The sequence below is a fragment of the Zea mays genome, chromosome 2, assembly GCF_902167145.1.
Source record: "Zea mays cultivar B73 chromosome 2, Zm-B73-REFERENCE-NAM-5.0, whole genome shotgun sequence".
Classification (NCBI taxonomy): Eukaryota; Viridiplantae; Streptophyta; class Magnoliopsida; order Poales; family Poaceae; genus Zea; species Zea mays.
Window position 1 is genome coordinate 209,883,581 of NC_050097.1, and position 20,229 is coordinate 209,903,809.

Below are 20,229 nucleotides of genomic sequence, written 5' to 3' on the forward strand. Positions count from 1 at the left end.
GTCGCCGTGACGCCGTCGCCCTACTGATGACGCCTTGTGTCCCTGGCGCTTTTTCTGGGAGGAGGAGGAGGGATCCGGAATCCCCGTGTCTCCATTTTGGTTTTGGTTCTTGGCTGTTGCTGCGTGGTCGTGGATCTGAGCTGTGCTGAGAGATCGGGATCAGTTTGCATGCGTTTTAATTAGGTGTTGGAATGGAGTCATATAGACATATATATACTCATACAAAATGTGTAATTGTAGTAGCAATCAAGAAATGCTTCCAAGCTGCATTTTTATGCCTCTCTGTGTTCTGGAATCCTGCTGTGCATGTTCTGCAGAAGCCAGAGATCTCTCCATCAGTAATGCAGTAGTTTTTTCTTTCTTTGTTCCTCCTTTTCTAGACTGCTAGTTTCTCTGTCACATTGTATCACGATGTGACAACCATCTTTTTCCAGTGATCCACCACCATGTCTGCAACTGCCTCCATTGTTTGGACTCTGGATCTGCAGCATGGTTCGCCTGGCATATATGGCATGGTTTGTTTGGGTTTTTTTTTTCGGCTTCTGCCCACCAAAAATTGTTGTGGATTGTCAAACGCTCTAATTTTAATCGTTTTGGTGAACACAAAATCGATCGAGTCGTAGCGATAGTGTAAATCCATAGTTTTCTAGATCCTGAACTCTTTGGACCACTTCATCTTACTCCACATTTCTCACAAACAGATTATCTGTACTGTCATATTCTCAAAAAACTGGTAAAAAAAAGCTAAACCAAACAGACCTACTGATCTGCGTCTGCAGCAACCCAGACCCGGGCACCAGGATTACCAGAGTCCATGACCAGTAAAACTCCCATCTGTATCTTATGTTTCAGAATGAAAATACCCAGTATTTTTTACTGCATTGATGTCCCCTCTCCCCCTGTTTTTCTGGAATTTACTCAAACAAAACCATCACCAGTGGCGGACGCAGAACAAAACTTTAGGTGGGGCGACACTATAAGAGACAAACCACTATACTAGACGACTAGATAAAAATAGCTTCATGATAATAACAAGGTTAGGTGATAATACTAGGAGCGTTCTAAAATGATATGAATATCAGAAAACCATTTTGGTCACCCTACAGAAAGACATGTGAAGCGGCCACATCGACGCGTCATTGTGGTGAGTCTGCCTTGAGATGGCGATGATGAGGCAGCAACATGCGAGGGGCAGCGAGGGCAAGCGGCTGTAGGCAGTGGCAAGCGACAACAATTGTTGCATTTGTGACGACGTGGTGGGACCCTGGTGACATAGTGAGGGCAGATGGTGGTGGCACCATGGTGCCAAGGCAGGATCCCACCAATAGCTTGCCCACCAGTCGATGCGGAATAAGAGGCAAAGTAGTGGCGCTGCGTGTGGGATCCCGACAACGCGATGAACTAACGAGTGACGAGAAGATAAGGTGACACTGGTAGCGGACAGGTCTAGTCACCCACTACCGATCCAGTCATGATCAAAGGAGCTATCGAGCCACGAGTAGGTCGAGTAGCTAGCCGCTAGAGGAAGGAATCGAACTACTTGTATGGAGAGCGGGCTGAGCAATGAACTGTCGAGAAATAGTTAGATTAAAACTATGTTTCATTAGATTTGGTTGTACCTTTATATAAAAGTTTTTTTTATTTTGATGTATATCTAAATATAGGTATAAAAGCATATAAAAATTGAGGTGGGGCCGTGGCCCCCTTTGCCCCACCCTTGGATCCGCCTCTGACCATCACCAAAACAAAGTCATATTTAGCTTAACAAACACCTACTACCCATGGTACGCGAGTTTCCTGCCGGTCCTCTGCAACAAAGAAAGAGAGTCACCGGTTGTTTATGCTAGTATAAGAAAAGGCAGCTTTTTTTTGTCTAGTTCCTATTCTTCACTTTTTTTCGCAGACCAGCAGCTTTGACCACGCACTTACCATACCAATCATGAAATGTTTGAAGCTAGACAACTCGTTTTTCTCCCCCACAGTCAACTTACCAATCATTAAAAAAGATGGTCCCATCAACTTCGTCCCAATCGAAATGGAAAAGTAAACAGCTTGTTCGCTGCGGCTTGCTGCGGCTGCAATCCGTCTGCGGCTGCGGCTTCTACAGTGTCGGCTTGTAGCCAGCCGAACACGCCCAAAGAGAGAGAGACCTAACCAAAATCCATCCGTCGAAACTTTGAAGGCTGGATAAAACGCTTGACCGCAGCATGTTCTAAACATGCGTCTCAATCGGAGAACCAAAGTGCATAGCTCGTGTCTCACATTCGCATTCGCAACTCGTTCAAGCACACTATCTTAGACCTACGGGGCTTAATTAAAATAACAAAACGCTTGATTATTTGGACGTCTTTTACAAATGCGGTGCCATTTGAACTGAGAAGCCCGACGGCGGGACCTCAAAGAAACGCTCAGTTTGGAAGGAATTAAAAGACGCCGGCCGGTGTTTCAACTAGTGGGGGTGGACCCAGGATTAATTTACTACATCGCAGCTTATGCCGTGTCAAAAAAGTTATGTATAATTTTGTTCTAATATCCGTGTATTGCGACGGTACCCAACTATATTTAAAGATATTGATTCAGTGACTAAGGGATACTTAATAGTCTTAATAGACCCTCCACATAAAAATATTCACAATAAATGAATTTAATGTCACAATGAACATATTGTTCCAGACATTGAACTGGTAAAACAGATATTACACTTGATTTTAGTCAAAAGACTAAAAATGAGTTTAAAAGGAACCTCTATGCTCGAATTAAATTATAGACAATGTCTTGGCTTCGGACTTAAGAGCGAGAAGATAATGTAGATCTGATCTCCTAACCAAAATCATCATTGGGATTTCATCGGTAACACATGCACTCCCCTTTTTGAAATGGATTGTAGGACATTCTGGTCGTGTGTGGTTCTAACAGATTTTGTGTATATGAGATAATGTATAGGTGGCACTTTATTTTAACGCTAAATCTTATATTTCATACTAATACAACAAGGTATATACAGGATAAAACATAGCCAGACTAGCAAAGTCATACCAGATCCGGTAGATCCCAAAAAGAGAAGCTGCTATAGACAGTCATATGATAAATGAAGGTATAACACCATGTGCAATCCTTTGTGATACATAACATATATTCTTATACACAATCAACATGATATCTTCCATCTCTCCCTTGTACTCACTCTTGTAGTCATTACACATCAACAAACTATTTGCAAAAACAACTTTCAGTACAACTAATAGTTTCCTCTCTTTTGTTCACATGTATTTATTTTTTGCGCGCCTATCAAAAGCACCATCAGTTTTGAACCATGAATGTTTCCATGTAAATATAAACTAACGGTTGCCCTCTCTGTGAATCTGTATATATTGACACAACGCTTGTAGACACATTTTTGCTAGCTCTTGATACACGCTGGTTGAATGCTACTTAATATATATTGTAGTCTCAATTCACTCTACAACAGATATGAACTATCGAAAACAACGTAATATACTTACATTTTGTTTTATACCTATGTGTTTATGGACTCATAATATGTTTAGATTTGGTTCCATACTTACATACTTATGTGACCAACACAAAAAGGGAGAAAAAGACTACTCTCCCTGTATAAGGTTATACACGCTTCCACCAAAAAATCTTACGTCACATCTGGTCAAGCGCGCTGCGCGCATGAGAGGGCTACCACGAACCGAATGGCGGAGGGCTGCAGGAGCCAAGATTTTGACGCGGCGGCCCGGCCCATATGAGCCCCGGCCCGCCCACGCGCTCCGGGCTCCGCGGCCTCCGCCTCGTTTTTACCGCATAAAGATTCGAAAGCCCTCCTCTCTCGCTTTCGTCTCCACGCCTAGGGTTTCTCTGCCTCGCCGGGGAAGCGATGCAGCCGCTGCACCAACCGCCGATGAACGGGCAACACGGCCCGCCTCCTCCGCAGGGATCCGGGGTTCCCACGGCTTCGCAGCAGCAGGCGCCACCGCCGTCGTACTACCAGCAGCAGCAGCAGCAGCAGCAGGGGCCACCGCCTCAGTACTACCAGCAGGGTCCCCCACAGCCGTGGGCGCAGCAGCAACAGTACGCTCCACCGCCGCCGCAGTACCCGCCTCAGATGCAGCAGTACGCTCCACCACCGCAGCAGTACGCCCCTCCGCCGCAGCAGCAGTACGCCGCTCCGCCGCAGCAGCAGTACGCCGCTCCGCCGCCGCAGTACGCGCCTCCGCCGCCGCAGTACGCGCCTCCGCCGCAGCAGTACGCGCAGCCGCCGCAGTACGCGCAGCCACCGCAGTATGGGACAACGCCGGGAAGCGGTGAGGTCAGGACCCTGTGGATTGGAGATCTTCAGTACTGGATGGACGAGAACTATCTCCACTACAACGCCTTCGCGCCTGTGGCCCAGCAGGTGATTCTTCTCTCTATCTCCCCTACCTAAAAGCCGTGACATTGGGAATTTTAGAGTGACCCTTGTACGATTGGTTTGGCTAATTTGGTTTTGATATTCTCGCGGCTGTAGGTGCTATACTGTTTATTTATTATGTTTTCTGTTAGGGTACCCTTTCTGTTATAGCATTGTATATTAGATCATCTAGTCTAGTTTATTCTCATAGGAGCTAAGGGGCGCCATGTCTTGCATGGTTATATGCTATTTCAACCAACGTGTTAGGTTTTAGGCCCAGAAACATGCATACGACTATGATTGTAAGCTGTAGGCACAGATGCCAGTTTTTTTTCTGTTGTTAACTTTTAATGCTTATCTCTGCCATGCATAATGAGCAAGCATCTCTTCATGAACTGATAATAAGTCATTCTTTAGGTGAGCACATTGACTTATTTTCAATGAACTTATACCAAGGTTTCGTAAGGCAGGTGCTATAGTTTCCATGTTATTCTTGTTGCTAGTTCATATATACTATTTGATTTTGCAAATTTGGAAGTTGAATGTACGATTACATAATATATAAGTCCGTTTTGATGTATTTTAGTTGATCTACTTTGCTTGTTCTCTAATGGAATCCTAATTCTTTTGTTAAATTATTTATTGTTGGACTAATACTCTCAAGTAACTGTAGATTGCCTCTGTGAAAATTATACGGAACAAGCAGACTGGGCACTCAGAAGGTTATGGTTTTATTGAGTTTTACTCTCAAGCCGCTGCAGAACATACTCTGATGAACTTCAATGGGCAGATGATGCCGAATATTGAGATGGCTTTTAAGCTGAATTGGGCTTCTGCTAGCACTGGGGATAAGCGTGGAGATAATGGTTCTGACCATGCAATATTTGTTGGTGATTTGGCCCCTGATGTTACGGACTCCATGTTGGAAGATGTGTTCAGAGCTAACTATCCTTCAGTTAGAGGAGCTAAAGTTGTTGTTGATAGGATCACTGGACGGCCTAAAGGATATGGGTTCGTGCATTTTGGAGATCTGAATGAGCAGGCACGTGCTATGACCGAGATGAATGGAATGATGTTATCTACAAGGAAAATGAGGATTGGGGCTGCAGCTAGCAAGAAGAATACAGATGCTCAGCAGACATATGCAACTAATGGTTTGTGCTTGTGGAACATCTTCCCATTGGTTTAAAAAATTATTTTCTATTGTTTTATACTTGCTTGTTTAGGATCCTGCAGGGTCCTGATTATTGGAGCATCTAAGTGCATCTCTGTATCTTGGAAACTAAACCCCTATACATATTCTGGTTTATTTTTTCCATTTTCTTGCTGGATGATAGTGTTTCCATAACAGTTTTCTTTCTAGTCATTCCATCGCAGCGTAGCTGGCATAGCTTCTTTCTGTAAACAGACATTTCCTTCCAGCTCTTTCCGTTCCAAGTCTAAGATTGGAATAACTTAACACAACAAAGTAATAAAACCACTGAACAAAATTCGTGTTTCTCAAAGCAGGATGCCATGCCATCTGCATTTAGGGCCTGGAAATGTCTTCAGATGTCTCCTGTAACCTGTGACTCGGTTAGGTCAGTGTTTTCATTTTGTGAGATTTTGGTTCTAAAGTACTTTAGAGGGCTAACTATGCTATATATTTGTACTTTCCCTCAGACATCAATTTATCTGGCTTACTTTCCAGTCCTCCAACGCTTTCAGTTTAATTTGAAAAAATACTTCCCATCATGTTCCACTACTTGTGATAGCTAACATGTATAATTTTTATATGGGGTTTGTAATGTTTTTTATATATTCCTTTTTCCCTCGTCTTTGGTTTTGGATTTGGATTGGATTTTTATATCTGCACCTATGTCACCTGGAACATGTTTGTTTGGTCCACATTGTTCTGTATAGTGCAGGAAGCTCTTAATTTCATCTGTAGCTTATCTGGTCTCCCCAATGTACCATTTTTATAATGGCACTACAAATTCTCCTGTGGTGCAGAAAATATTCATTTTTCTGTTCAACTCTCCGCTGCTTGTGCCTGCACTTATGCATTTTATCTGGTTTATTTCATGCTGCAGATTCTATTTGCTTTTATCTCATTAATCTGTCCTGAATGCACTTTGTAGTTATATATCCTGCTTATCTGAGTTTGGGTAGCCTGGCAACACAGTAATATTTGATTTCTTATTTCAAACATTTCATTGACAATTGATGCCTTGGAATAAGATAAAAAAATTAATAAACGAAATAGTACAGCTATGTTCCACTTCGTGCCTAGGGTGATTTAAAGATACAGGGTATCATGTAGATAATCTGAGCTTAACTACTGACAGTTTAGTTGAAGCAAGCATTTCTTGTATTATTCCTCTGGCCTCATGGAATGCTAACTATTTATTTATTTTGTTTACTTACATTACCACAAATGATGTTCACTATTTTGGATCATTACTTACTAGAATATGTTAAGTTATTACTTTTGGTTGCTAGAATATAGATGTCCAGTATTCTGATGTTATTATTTTGGGGTTCTGAATTTCCACTCAATTTGCCAACTTTGTTGCTCATGGTTTGTTTTGTCAATGCAGGTGCATACCAGAGTTCTCAAGGCAATTGTTCAGAGAATGATCCCAACAATACAACAGTAAGTGGGCTTTTTTTCAAAAAGGTGACTTAGAATTCCTGTTACCTTATATTCATTATTTTGCAATAGGTCTTTGTGGGTGGGTTAGATTCCAATGTAGACGAGGAGTATCTAAGGCAAATTTTTACTCCGTACGGAGAAATTTCCTATGTGAAGATTCCTGTAGGCAAGCATTGTGGATTTGTTCAATTTACCAGCAGGTTGACATAAAATGCTTAAAGCTCTTTAATTAACTGTTCTGACACTGATACATGTGAGTTAATTCTTTGTTACTTGATTGGGTTACCATGTTTTCAGGTCATGTGCTGAGGAAGCCATCCAAATGCTGAATGGGAGTCAGATTGGTGGACAGAAAGCTCGGCTTTCATGGGGCCGTAGTACTCAAAACAGACAGGTATTGTGTGATGGAATCTTATTTTTTGCTGAATTCTCACTTACCTAACAGATCCAAGATGATTCTCCATCAGGCTTCTCAGCATGATGCCAACAGCCAGTATAATGGGAACAACTATTATCGATACCAACAGCCGGGTAATGAAGGTTATAGCTATGGTGCACCCAATGCACAAGACCCAAGCATTCAAAACTACTATGGATACCCTGGTTATGGTAACTATGAGCAGCAGTCAACACAGGAACAGCAGCAGCAGCAGCCTCCACCAGCACAGGAGCAGCCTCCACCGGCACCACAGGTAGAGAGAGCATCTTGAATCCCCATTGCTTAAATCTTACTGTTTTCATAGTTGAAATTAGAAAATTGACTGTTAAAGTTCTTACTATCCTGAACCAGCCAACTGCTGATTTGCTCAAGATAAATTGAGCCATATAGTGTTATGTTATCAGTCTTCTATGTTGGGATCTTGATAAGGCTGGTGAGTAACTTGTTGCCTTTCATTTGCAGTAACAATCATCGTGGTGACGATTGCTTGGGCACTTCTGGAATGCTATCAGATTAGAGGGACTACAGTCAGAGCAGTGCCGTGCCGAATGAGACGTCCTGAAGATATGGAGGGCATATAGTCGCATGGGTGTTCTTGGGCCGGTGTTAATCTACGATGACACTCCTGATGTCTCTTTTGTTTGTCATTGAGATCTTGACGGCTGAAGTATGCACCGTTGAAATTGATGTATTCGTCGTCGTCGGATTGTTTATTTGCTCGGAACCATTTTTTGCACTTTACATCTGGGACGCCAACCACGACTCATTCCGCACCTACCGTTGGCCCACCAGCCCGTAGTAGATGTACGTAGGGGTGGTGGCAATGGATCAAGATCTAAATGGTTCTTCATAAAATGGTTGGACTATAAATAAATTTTAGTTAAAAATAAATAGAAATATAGCTTGATTTTAATTTGATCGTATCCTTAAATTTTATAGTGTAAAATTTAGAGCTTATTGTCAGTTATAGCTGTATCTGGTTCGGTTCCTTTGAAACTGTGGCATGGAATAGTTTCTAGCAAGATTTTTTGAAACTGTGACATGGAATGGTTTCTAGCCAGATTGTTTGTGTATTTTTTGTAAGCCTTGATCAGTTAGAACTATTCCTGAGTGGAATTCAGGACAAACGACTGCTAAGGATGTTGAACCCTTCTAGTCAAGTTGATAAAAAATCTATATCTATACCATTCTATTAAGAAACCTAATGCGGTCACATTGTGATATTATGACTTCAACCTTCGTGATGACACTCTAGACTTCTCACGTGGCGCTCCACCTTGGCGCCATATGCCCTTTGGGCCCCACGGCCACCCGGGCAGCACTCAGCTATCGTGTGGACCCCTAGCGTCTGCGTAGCCAGTTACTGCGCCTGCCTAGCATCCAGACCCTGCCCGCGCAGCTATTACACCGCACAAAAAATAGTACAGAAGGAGCACTCAAGAACCCATGATCCCTTGCTCTAGAAATTTGGAGGACCAGACCACATATATCTTAGTGTTTAAAAATAAATAATAAATATATTTAAATAAATATCTCAATACTTAATACTTATTTATATGATATATAACAAACGTAGCAAAACACAGACAATTGGCTAGTAATTCTTTATAAGTGGAGTCATCGAATGAACGAGATTGATCATGTTGCCATTCACGACTTGGGGCGGACGCTCCAAATCGAAACCGGAAAAAACCAAACCATGATATATTAGTTATCTATTTAGACACATATCGATCATAAAAAAACAGAGCAAAAAAACACGCTTCAAGAGGATAACTTTGTAAACCGAGGTCAACGCTACCAATATAAAAAAAGAACTACAATTTAGGATTACATGACTTACTCATATTTCGTCCTCTACTAAAATTACTTGTCAATCTTGACGACGTCTAACTTCAAATGCAGTTCACATAAGTGATAATGTGATCCTATTGTCCTCATGACACACCTCAATAACAAGATAAAACTGAGTAAACTCAAATCACTCATTTTAAACCAAACGTTCTCAATGATGATGAGATCGTCGATGCGGACCTCCAGCACTAAAGAAGCACTCTTACCGCAAGCATAGATAACTGTTGACACCCTTTTGGAGCGCCAAACACTCAACAAAAACCGTGGCGGTGCCCTCTGCACAGGGACGGACGGTCCGCGCGCAGAGGCCGGACGGTCCGCGGCCTGGTGCGAGGCGCGGTGGTGCTCTCTGCACAGGGGCGGACTGTCCGCGGCCTGGTGCGAGGCTAGGGCTCCTGCCTGACGGCTGGACGGTCCGCGCCCTGGGGCCGGACGGTCCGCGCGTGTACAGGGGCGGCAAAAGATCGCCGACGGCGACCTGGATCTTGCTCCCGGGAGGGACCCCGTCGGGGAGAAGAGATCCTAGGTGATGTCTAGGCTCGGGTAGACCGACCTAGACTCTTCTAATCGACGTAGAGTCGAGGAGAAGCGGAGAATTTGGAGATCGAGAGGCTAAACGTAAACTAGACTAGAACTACTCCTAGGATAGAATGTAAATTGTATTGATTGTATGTTCGATTGATTATGATAAATCGGTCGTATACCTCTCTATTTATAGAAGAGGGGGTGGACCCTTTACACAACTGAATTCCGAGCTAATTCCGCGAATCTAGCTAACAACCGTAGCACAAAACTCGGAACCCTAATCTACTCTGCGCACGCGCGGACCGTTCGGCCCACGGGCGCGGACTGTCTGGACCGCGGACTGTCCGGCCTCAGGGCCGGACCGTCCGCACGCTCAATTTGGTGCCAAACATATGCCCCCTGCCTTTTGGTGGAGCTAGGCAAACCAAAAGCATTTTAACTCAATGTGATCACATCGGTTTTCTTAAGCATCTTGCCACATACTAGGATGGTACTACTTGAGGAAACACTCATTCAAAGCTTTGGGTAAATCCTTGCCTTGTAATGTCTGTAGTAAATAGGCGTTACCAGATATTACTTGTTTTACTTTATAAGGACCTTCCCAGCTTGGCGACCATTTCCCAAACTTCCGGTCTTTATTCCTTAGAGGCAGGATGGTTTTCCACACCAGGTCCCCTACTTGAAATGACTTTGCTTTGACCTTCTTGTTGTAGGCCCTGGCTACCATGATCTTGTCCTTTTCTATTGCTCCCAAAGCTATCATCTCTTGTCGGTCACCTCATCAATATTATCCATCATTGAATTGTAATAATCAGTGATGGTTAGATCATTTTGTCTGGCGAACCTGACAACATTCAAACTTATTTCCACAGGCAACACTGCCTCCTACCCATAGACAAGCTCAAAAGGAGACTCTTTAGTAGCACTATGTTTAGATATTCTGTGAGCCAACAAAGCTTCGGACAAAATCTTATGTCAATGCTTAGGATTATCCGATATCTTCTTTTTTATCAAGTTAATCAATGTCCTATTACTAGACTCGGCCTGTCCATTGGCCTGAGCATAATATGGAGATGAATTAAGCAACTTAATTCTATATAATTCAGCAAACTCACGTACCTCCTTTGACATAAAAGAAGTCCCTTGATCTGTAGTCAAGGTCTGGGGAATGCCGAATCTATGAATAATATGCTCAGTTACGAACTCAATTACCTCCTTGTGTGTCATGTTCTTTAGAGCAACGACTTCAGTCCATTTGGTAAAGTAGTCAGTGGCAACTAACACGAACCGATGCCCCTTTGATGATGAAGGATGAATTTTCCCAATAAAGTCTAATCCCCATCCTCTGAAAGGCCAAGGCTTGATGATTGGATGTAATTCGGCTGCAGGGACCAACTGTAGGTCGCCGAATTTTTGGCAACCCTTGTAGTACTTGAAACAATCAACTATCATATTAGGCCAATAAAAACCAGACCTTCGCAATAGCCACTTCATCTTTGGAGCCGATTGATGGGTACCACAAATTCCTTCATGTACTTCGGCCATGGGTAATATAGCATCATCTGGGCCCAAGCACTTAAGCGGGACGTCGTTGACTATTCGGCGGTAAAGCTCATCACTCATCAAAACATATTTGAAAGCTGTACGCCGAATGTTCTTATCTGTCCTGACATTGGGATTTCGTAAATAATTTGTTATGGGCATCCTCCAATCTCTTGCATCGGCTTCATTATCAGCCGAATCGATTAGGAGAACTTTCCTGGTAACCCCGGACGGTCCGGCGTCTTCACGCGGACGGTCCGCGACCTAGGGATTTGGTCTTGCACTGGTTATCAGATTTTCAGTATTGTGAAATTTCCCTCTCTTTATCCGATAACCTGATGCATTTTGTGCCAAATCGTTAGCTCTATGATTCTCAATTCTAGAGATATGTCGAATACTGAATTCGTCAAAAGAATGGATTATGCTCCAACATTTTTCAAGGTAACTATTTAGAGTATCATCAAAACATTGATATTCTTCTAACACCTGTTGGACGACTAGATGAGAATCACCAAATGCCTTTACATGTTTTACTCCCATACAATTTAAAAGTTCTAAACCAAACAAAAGGGCTTCATATTCGGCTTGATTGTTAGTGCAATAAGTTTTCAATCGGCTAGAGAAGTCAAAGGAGACATTACTTGGTGAAACAAGCACAATGCCAATCCCTTGCCCTTCATTGCAAACCGATCCATCAAAATATAAAGTCCAAGGAGTAATAGTGAGGTATGACATGTCTAGTTTATGAGTATCATTAATTCGATGTTCTACAATAAAATCCGCTATGACCTGGCCTCTCATAGATTTCAATGGTTCATAGGCCAAGTCATATTCTATGAGTGCATAAGCCCACTTACCAACTCTACCACTCATAATTGGGTTATGCAACATGTATTTAATTACATCGGCTTGACTAGAAACAGTGCAATGACTAGACAGTAAATAACATCTACACTTGGTGCATGCATAAAACAAGCATAAGTATAACTTCTCAATAAAAGTGTACCTCGTTTCAGCATCCACCAACCTCCGACTTAGATATGTCACCACATGTTCCTTTCCTTCAGTTTCTTGTGTTAAAACAGCCCCAATAACCTTATCTTCAGCTGCAATGTATAATCGGAATGGTACTCCTGCTCGTGGTGCTTTTAATACAGGAGCCGAAGACAAGTATTTTTTAATGAGATCAAATGCTTCCTGCTGCTCCGCCCCCAAGCGAATTCGGCATCATTCTTAAGCCGAAGGATAGGGGTGAAGGCATCAATTTTCCCGGCTAGGTTAGAAATAAACCTTCGTAAATAATTCACCTTGTCAAGAAACTTCTGCACTTCGACCTTACAGGTCGGAGGTCCCACATTCCGAATAGACTTGATTCGGTCAGGGTCTATTTCTATACCATGTTCATGGATGATAAATCCTAAAAACTTACCAGCCGACACTCCAAAAGCACATTTACGTGGGTTCATTTTCAAACCATAACGACACATTTTATCAAAGGCTTTGCACAAATCAGCTATATGAGAACTAAACTCAGCCGATTTGACTACAATATCATCAATGTAGACTTCCACAGTGTTTCCTAACAACTCATGGAAGATCAAATTCATAGCTCTCTGATAAGTAGCACCAGCATTTTTAAGACCAAATGTCATGACAACCCATTCAAATAAACCAATGAAGCCTGGACATATAAAGGCCGTTTTAGACGCATCCTCTTCGGCCATGAAGATCTGGTTATATCCGGCATTACCATCAAGAAAGCTAATAATTCTATTTCCTGATGCATTATTGATTAATGTGTCGGCTATGGGCATGGGATACTCATCTTTAGGAGTTGCTCTATTTAAATTGCGAAAATCAATGCATACTCTAAGCTTACCTGACTCCTTCTTCTCCACCGACACAATATTGGAGACCCATTCTGCGTATCTGCACGGTCTAATAAAATCAGCTTCTAGGAGCCGGTGGATTTCGTCCTTGATTCGTGGGAGAAGATCTGGACGAAATGTTCTAGCTTTCTGCTTGAAAGGTCTGAAACCGGACTTAATAGGCAGCCGATGCTCTACGATCTCTCGGCTTAATCCAGGCATCTCAGTGTAATTCCAAGCAAAGCAATCTGAATATTCCTTCAATAGACCGATCATCTCATCTCTAGGATCGGTCTCCAGGGTCTTGTTTACAAAAATCGGCCTTAGAGTTTTACCGTCTCCTATGTCAGTCTCCTCCAAAGGATCTGTGGGGGATAGATATCCCCCGGGTCCACTAAAGAGATAAAAGACCTTACGAAAGGCCCAAGGGCCCAATAAATCGTAAGGTCGTTCTTTCGTGGGCCTGGGGAGAGACAATCAACGAAGCAGAGAAGACGTAAGACTGGATTGGAGCAAACCCGGACGGCCCACAACGTCGGGCGAGTAAATCGCAACAGAGACCCGACTTTCCCGCGCTGAAGCCCCCCATGCAATAGAACCATGCGAGGATAAGTCGGCAAGGGTTACGTAGGGATAAACTCAAGAGGTTTACTATCTTTCAGCTACTTGTTGATTATCATATCCACGTGTACTGCCCCACGGTCGAGTATATAAGGCCTAGGGGGCACCCCTTCAGATCGATCGACCCTACTTTACTTAGCCACCCACGTAAACTCTCTGTGCCTCCGTTCCAGAGGGCCCTCTTGTAATCACACTCAAATACTCATCAGGACGTAGGGTGTTACGCATCTCTAAGCGGCCCGAACCTGTAAATCTTGTCCACTGTCCCTCGTGCAATCGACGCGAACCATTTTGCTACAGTCGTTGACACCGTCCTACTCCTAAAAACACCTTGAGGGGTAACCCCAGGTGTGCGGTCGGACCCAAAACACCGACAGCTGGCGCGCTAGGTAGGGAGTGTGTCGACGACCCAAGCTAGCTCAATGGCCGTCACCTTCCACAGCAAGATCACCGTGCGTCCCGGATCTGTATTCTGCTTCGGGACAATCTCATCTGTAGCGGATGAAGAGGGAATTCTACACCGCCTCGCAGATCTGCCGGAAAAGAAGTCTCCTCCAACAAACTCCGAAAATGCTGGAAAGACGCTACCTCCGGCTCTTCGGAAAAAGATTATCTCCGGGAAGGCTGGAGCTGAAAGCTCGCAGACCCGGAAGACTTCGCTGTCTACTTCCCCGACGAAGGAATGGACACGGATCGCGAGGAAGAAGGAGACCAGGGAAAGGCAAGTCGTTCTTTCCGTTCCTCCGACCTCAAAGGAGAACGGAAAGAAAGTCGCCACGACAGCAGCACCATTCTACCCCGACGTCCTCTTCATCGGGAGAGTGGAGTCACCCGCCGTCTCTGACGACGAACCGACCGCGCCTGGAGAAGAACCACCTCAACGAGAATCCCGCCGACGGAGGAACCGACGCAGGAACGTTCGACGACATCACGCGGCCGGAGAACGGGATCCGGAGCAGCCTGTCTCGCGAGACGAGGTCTCGGAGATAGGAGAAACCCCGGAAGAACGCGTCTTCAGGGAACGAAGGAACTCCCGACGACGTGATCGCCGACGGACTCAGGAGCAAGCCGAGCAGGATGCGAGGCAACGCCGGGAGAACCCGCTCTTCGGGCGCAACCTGAACCCCGACTTCGCCCGAGCTATGAACACGCCGAGCGAAGTCGGAGGCGTTCTGGCTCGGATAGCTGACGGACTTCCTCGGACTCCCGATGCCGAGGGATACCGACGCCTGTTCACTCAGGCGGCCAACCATCTTCTACCGCTCGCTCACCCACCGAACGATTTGCGACACGCCATCAACAGTCGTCGAGACGCGCGAAGCTCTATCAATGCTTCGCGCGAACGGCGGCATGAAAACGAAATTCGCCGTCGGGAGGAGTATGACCGAGATCACGGCTTCCCGACTCAAAGCCAGCCCACCAGGACTGAGTCGGCAACAGCCTCAACTGGCGGTACCACCTGGGGACGGTCGAGGAACCACCACCACCACTCCCCTCCCCGGGACAGACATCGTCCCCGACGGCAGGAGGACACGTGCGGAGTATCCGCTCTTACTCCGCGCCTTAGGGCCATCCAATGGCCTCCCAACTTCAAGGTATCCAATGTCGACAAATATGAACCTAAGCAGGATCCAGGGGGTTGGCTAGCCGTCTACACCACCGCTGCTCGAGCTGCCGGAGCATCCGAGGACGTCATGACCGCGTATTTGCCCATTGTCCTTGGGCAAGATGCGCTGCAGTGGCTGCGACACCTACCCCGACACTGCATCGACGACTGGGGAGACTTCAGTCGACGCTTCACTGCCAACTTCCAGTCCCTCTCCGACAAACCGGCGCAACCATGGGACCTCAAATCCATCAAGCGCCGAGGGGATGAGACTCTCCGGTCGTACCTCAAAAGGTTCCAGACCATGAGAAATCGCATCCCCGAGGTCACGGAAGCGGCCGTGATTGAGGACTTCTACAGAGGATCCAATGACTCGGCTTTCGTCCGAGCCATACTACAAAAGGCGCCGACTACCTCCGAGGAGCTGTTCCGGGAAGCCGACCTCTACATCACCGCCGATGAGCGAGCTCAGGACCTCATCGGAGGAGCGAAGCCCGCACCAGCAGCACCGCGACGTGACACGAACCAGCCGACCGACAAACGCTGGGAGAAGAGGCCTCGCGAAGAAGTGCACGCCGCCGGACCACCTGCCTCTCGTGCCCGAGGAGGACCTCGCGGAGGCGAACGCACGCTGGACGACATCCTCGATGCCCAGTGCCCATACCACAAGGACATGCGCCACACTCTTCGCAACTGCCGGGACTTCAAGCACTCCGTCGGGCATGGCCGACCCTTCCAACCTCTACCGCCTCCTCCGCCGAGGGGAGGACCAGATGAACCACGACAGCCCCATCAGCCGGAGGAGGGGAGAGGAGGAGCTTTCCCGCGCGTTGACAGGGAGGTCAACGTCATCTTCGGCGGACATGGGTCGCAGGAGAACAAAAGACAACAAAAGCTCAACGACCGCCAGATACTGGTGGCGACCACCGGTCCTCCCGCCCCATACCGGTGGTCGGAGCACCCGATTACTTTCACTCGGGAAGATCAATGGCTCAACTTCGACCATCCAGGCAAATACCCGCTTCTCGTCGATCCGGTGATCCGAGAAAGCCGGGTAAAGAAGGTGCTAGTGGACGGGGGGAGCAGCATCAACGTCACCTTCCCCCGGACACTCCAAGGCTTGGGAGTTCACCTCAAAGAGCTCCGCGAGTCGGACACCCCTTTCTTCGGCATCGTGCCGACGGAAGGGGAATACCCGCTGGGCCACATCTACATGCCGGTCACTTTCGGAACTCCGGAAAACTACCGAACTGAGTTCCTGAGGTTCGAGGTGGCGAACTTCGACTGCGGGTACAACGCCATCATCGGGAGGCCGGGGTTGGCTAAATTCATGGCCATTCCACACTATACATACATGATACTGAAGATGCCAGGACCGCAAGGAATCATAACTGTGCGCGCCGATTTCCAAGGCGCCGCAGAATGTTTCCGAGTGGCCATTCAAGCAGCCCTCACCACCAAGCCGTCAACGGTTCCTTCTACGTCGGCGAACTCTAAGCCTGAGGAAGACCTCGCCATATCGGCAAACGAAGCTCATGCCGTAAACTCTATGAGGCCGACTGAAGAAACCAAGCGAATCAACCTGGGATTCGCCGATGAGCGCAAAACGGCCATCATCAGCTCCAGTTTGAATGGCAAATAGGAAAGCGCGCTCGTCCAGTTCTTGCAAGATAACCAAGATGTATTCGCGTGGCAACCCGCGGATATGCCGGGAGTCCCAAGAGAACTGGCCGAGCACAAATTGAAGGTCTATCCCCAGGCGAGGCCGATCCGGCAAAAGCTACGTCGTTTCACGCCCGACAAGAGAGAGGCCATTCGTGCCGAGTTAGCTCGCTTGGTCGCGGCTGGGTTTATTAGAGAAGTATTACACCCCGAGTGGTTGGCCAACCCTGTTCTTGTACTCAAAAAGAATAAAGTGGATTGGCGCATGTGCGTCGACTATACTGATCTCAACAAACACTGTCCGAAGGATCCCTTCGGGCTCCCGAGGATAGATCAAGTGGTGGATTCCACCGCAGGATGTTCCGTGCTGTCTTTCTTAGATTGCTATTCCGGGTATCATCAGATTAGTTTGGCAAAGGAAGACGAGGAAAAAACGGCGTTCATCACTCCGTTTGGTGCTTTCTGTTATACCTCCATGCCGTTCGGCCTCAAAAACGCTGGAGCGACTTATCAGAGAGCCATTCAAACATGCCTAGTCGATCACTGGGGCAAGCGTGTGGAAGCTTACGTAGATGACGTGGTGATCAAAACAGAGAATTCGGAAAACTTCATCGAAGATTTACAGCTGGTTTTCAACAGCCTGAGAAGATATAGATGGAAGCTCAATCCTGAAAAATGCGTCTTCGGGGTACCAGCAGGAAAGTTGCTCGGGTTTATCGTCAGCCACCGGGGAATTGAGGCTAATCCAGATAAGATTGAAGCTATCATGAAGATGGAAGCTCCTCGGTCACAAAAGAAGGTTCAGCGACTCACTGGATGTATGGCAGCTCTGAGCAGATTTATATCCAGGCTGGGAGAGAAAGGTTTGCCATTTTACAAGCTACTCAAGAAGGTGGACAAGTTTCAGTGGACTTCAGAAGCACAAGAAGCTCTAGACGCACTGAAAAATTCTTGACAACACCACCAGTATTGAAACCGCCCCGGCGAGCTACGCCGACTCAACCGGCTGAAGATTTGTTGCTGTATATCTCTTGCACGACTCACGTGGTAAGCACTGCGTTGGTAGTCGAGCGAGTAGAAGAAGGACATGCCTATCCAGTACAACATCCTGTTTACTTCATCAGTGAAGTTCTAGGCCCCTCGAAGAAAAAGTACCCTCAGGTTCAGAAGCTATTATATGCAGTACTTCTAACTGCCCGCAAGCTGCGTCACTACTTTGACGACCACAAAGTCATAGTAGTTACTGGTTTTCCAATAGGGGACATTCTTCACAACAAGGAAGCCATTGGCCGAATAGCCAAGTGGGCTTGCGAGTTGGGATCCCACGATATCGAGTTCTGACCTCGCACCGCCATCAAAACTCAAGCACTGGTTGATTTCGTATCGGAATGGACAGAACAGCAAGTACCAGACAATCCAGAAGCTGCAGAAGTATGGCGAATGTATTTCGATGGCTCGCTGAAGCTGCAGGGAGCAGGAGCAGGGATTCTCTTCACCGCACCTGGAGGCGAGCACCTCAAGTACGCTCTCCAGTTGCTATTCCCGGCCTCTAACAATGCAGCCGAGTATGAAGCCTTGATACACGGATTAAACATCGCCATATCACTGGGCGTCAAAGATTGATGGTATATGGAGATTCTCTGGTAGTCATCAGCCAGATAAACAAGGAATGAGATTGTTCAAATGATTCAATGGGAAAATACTGCGCTGCCGTCCGAAAGCTGGAAGATAAATTCGAGGGTCTGGAATTTCATCATGTAGAAAGAGATCGGAACACGACAGCCGATGTACTGTCCAAGCTCGGATCCGGTCGAACTCAGGTCCCACCCGGAGTCTTCGTGCAAGAAATCCGACAGCCGAGTATATCAATGGATCAAACAGAAGAGTGCAACCTCATAGATCAACCCGAGTCAGACTCTGATGACTGGAGACAGCCGATTATTAGATATATAAAGAATGAAGAAGAACCAGATGACAAGAACTCGGCAGAGCGTATTGCCAGACAAACGGCTCACTATACACTCATTGGGGAGGTATTATACAGGAGGGGCGCGTCAGGCGTCCTCATGAAGTGCGTTCTCCCGTCCACCGGGAAGCAACTTCTGGAGGAAGTCCATGCAGGGCAATGTGGAGTACATGCAGCATCCAGAACACTAGTCGGGAAGATTTTCAGGTCAGGATTCTATTGGCCGACGGCGAAGAACGATGCAGCCGAGTTAGTTCAGAGATGCGGAGCTTGCCAATACCTGTCAAAGCAACAGCACATGCCAGCGCAGCAGCTACAAACTATACCAGTAACTTGGCCTTTCGCATGCTGGGGACTGGATATGATCGGGCCTTTCAAGAAAGCTCAAGGAGGATATACCCATGTATTGGTGGCGATCGACAAATTCACTAAATGGATAGAGTTCCAGCCCATTGCTTCTTTAACCTCTGCTAAAGCCGTAGAATTCATACAAAGCATAATATTCAGATTCAGGATACCAAACAGTATCATCACTGACTTGGGATCCAACTTCACCAGTTCAGAATTCTTTGACTTCTGCGAGCAAAAGAGCATTCAGATCAAATACGCATCTGTAGCACATCCAAGAGCCAACGGGCAGGTTGAGCGAGCCAACGGAATGATATTGGAGGCACTCAGAAAAAGGGTCTTCGATAAGAATGAAAAATTCGCAGGAAAATGGATAAGAGAACTGCCTTATGTCGTTTGGAGCCTGAGAACCCAACCTAGCCGAGCCCTGCATGGAAACACTCCTTTCTTCATGGTCTATGGGTCGGAGGCAGTGCTACCTGCTGACCTAAAGTTTGGGGCGCCAAGGTTGATCTTCGAAAGCATAGCGGAAGCTGAGGCCACCAGGCTGGAGGATATTGACGTACTTGAGGAAGAACGACTGAATGCAGTAATCCAATCAGCACGGTACCAGCAGACTCTAAGGCGCTATCACGACAAAGCTGTGCGGCAACGTTTTTTTTCGATAGGAGACCTCGTCCTCCGCCGAATTCTAACGGGGGAAGGACGGCACAAGTTATCACCCTTATGGGAAGGGCCTTTCATAGTAGCGGAGGTCACTCGGCCCG

The 20,229-nt window shown here is 46.3% G+C and overlaps 1 protein-coding gene and 1 pseudogene across 1 annotated transcript; one reads left to right on the forward strand and one right to left on the reverse strand.

The window, feature by feature from the left end:
• Positions 1–2,623: 2,623 nt before the first annotated feature.
• On the reverse strand, positions 2,624–2,732 carry LOC111590978 (uncharacterized; annotated as a pseudogene).
• Positions 2,733–3,792: 1,060 nt separating this feature from the next.
• On the forward strand, positions 3,793–8,512 carry LOC100191611 (uncharacterized). Its single transcript, NM_001357843.2, has 7 exons — positions 3,793–4,402; positions 5,070–5,550; positions 6,976–7,031; positions 7,101–7,231; positions 7,329–7,425; positions 7,499–7,723; positions 7,933–8,512. The coding sequence occupies exons 1-7, from the start codon at positions 3,884–3,886 to the stop codon at positions 7,933–7,935; spliced, it is 1,512 nt and encodes a 503-aa protein (NP_001344772.1). The 5' UTR covers positions 3,793–3,883; the 3' UTR covers positions 7,936–8,512.
• Positions 8,513–20,229: the final 11,717 nt, after the last annotated feature.

What these genes read in the sequence shown, in the direction of transcription:
- LOC100191611 (NM_001357843.2), top strand. Translation starts at nt 3,884, where the DNA reads ATGCAGCCGCTGCACCAACCGCCGATGAACGGGCAACACGGCCCGCCT. An exon ending in ATGATCCCAACAATACAACA is followed by an intron (nt 7,032 to 7,100) that starts GTAAGTGGGCTT and finishes ATTTTGCAATAG; the next exon opens with GTCTTTGTGGGTGGGTTAGA. An exon ending in GTAGTACTCAAAACAGACAG is followed by an intron (nt 7,426 to 7,498) that starts GTATTGTGTGAT and finishes ATTCTCCATCAG; the next exon opens with GCTTCTCAGCATGATGCCAA.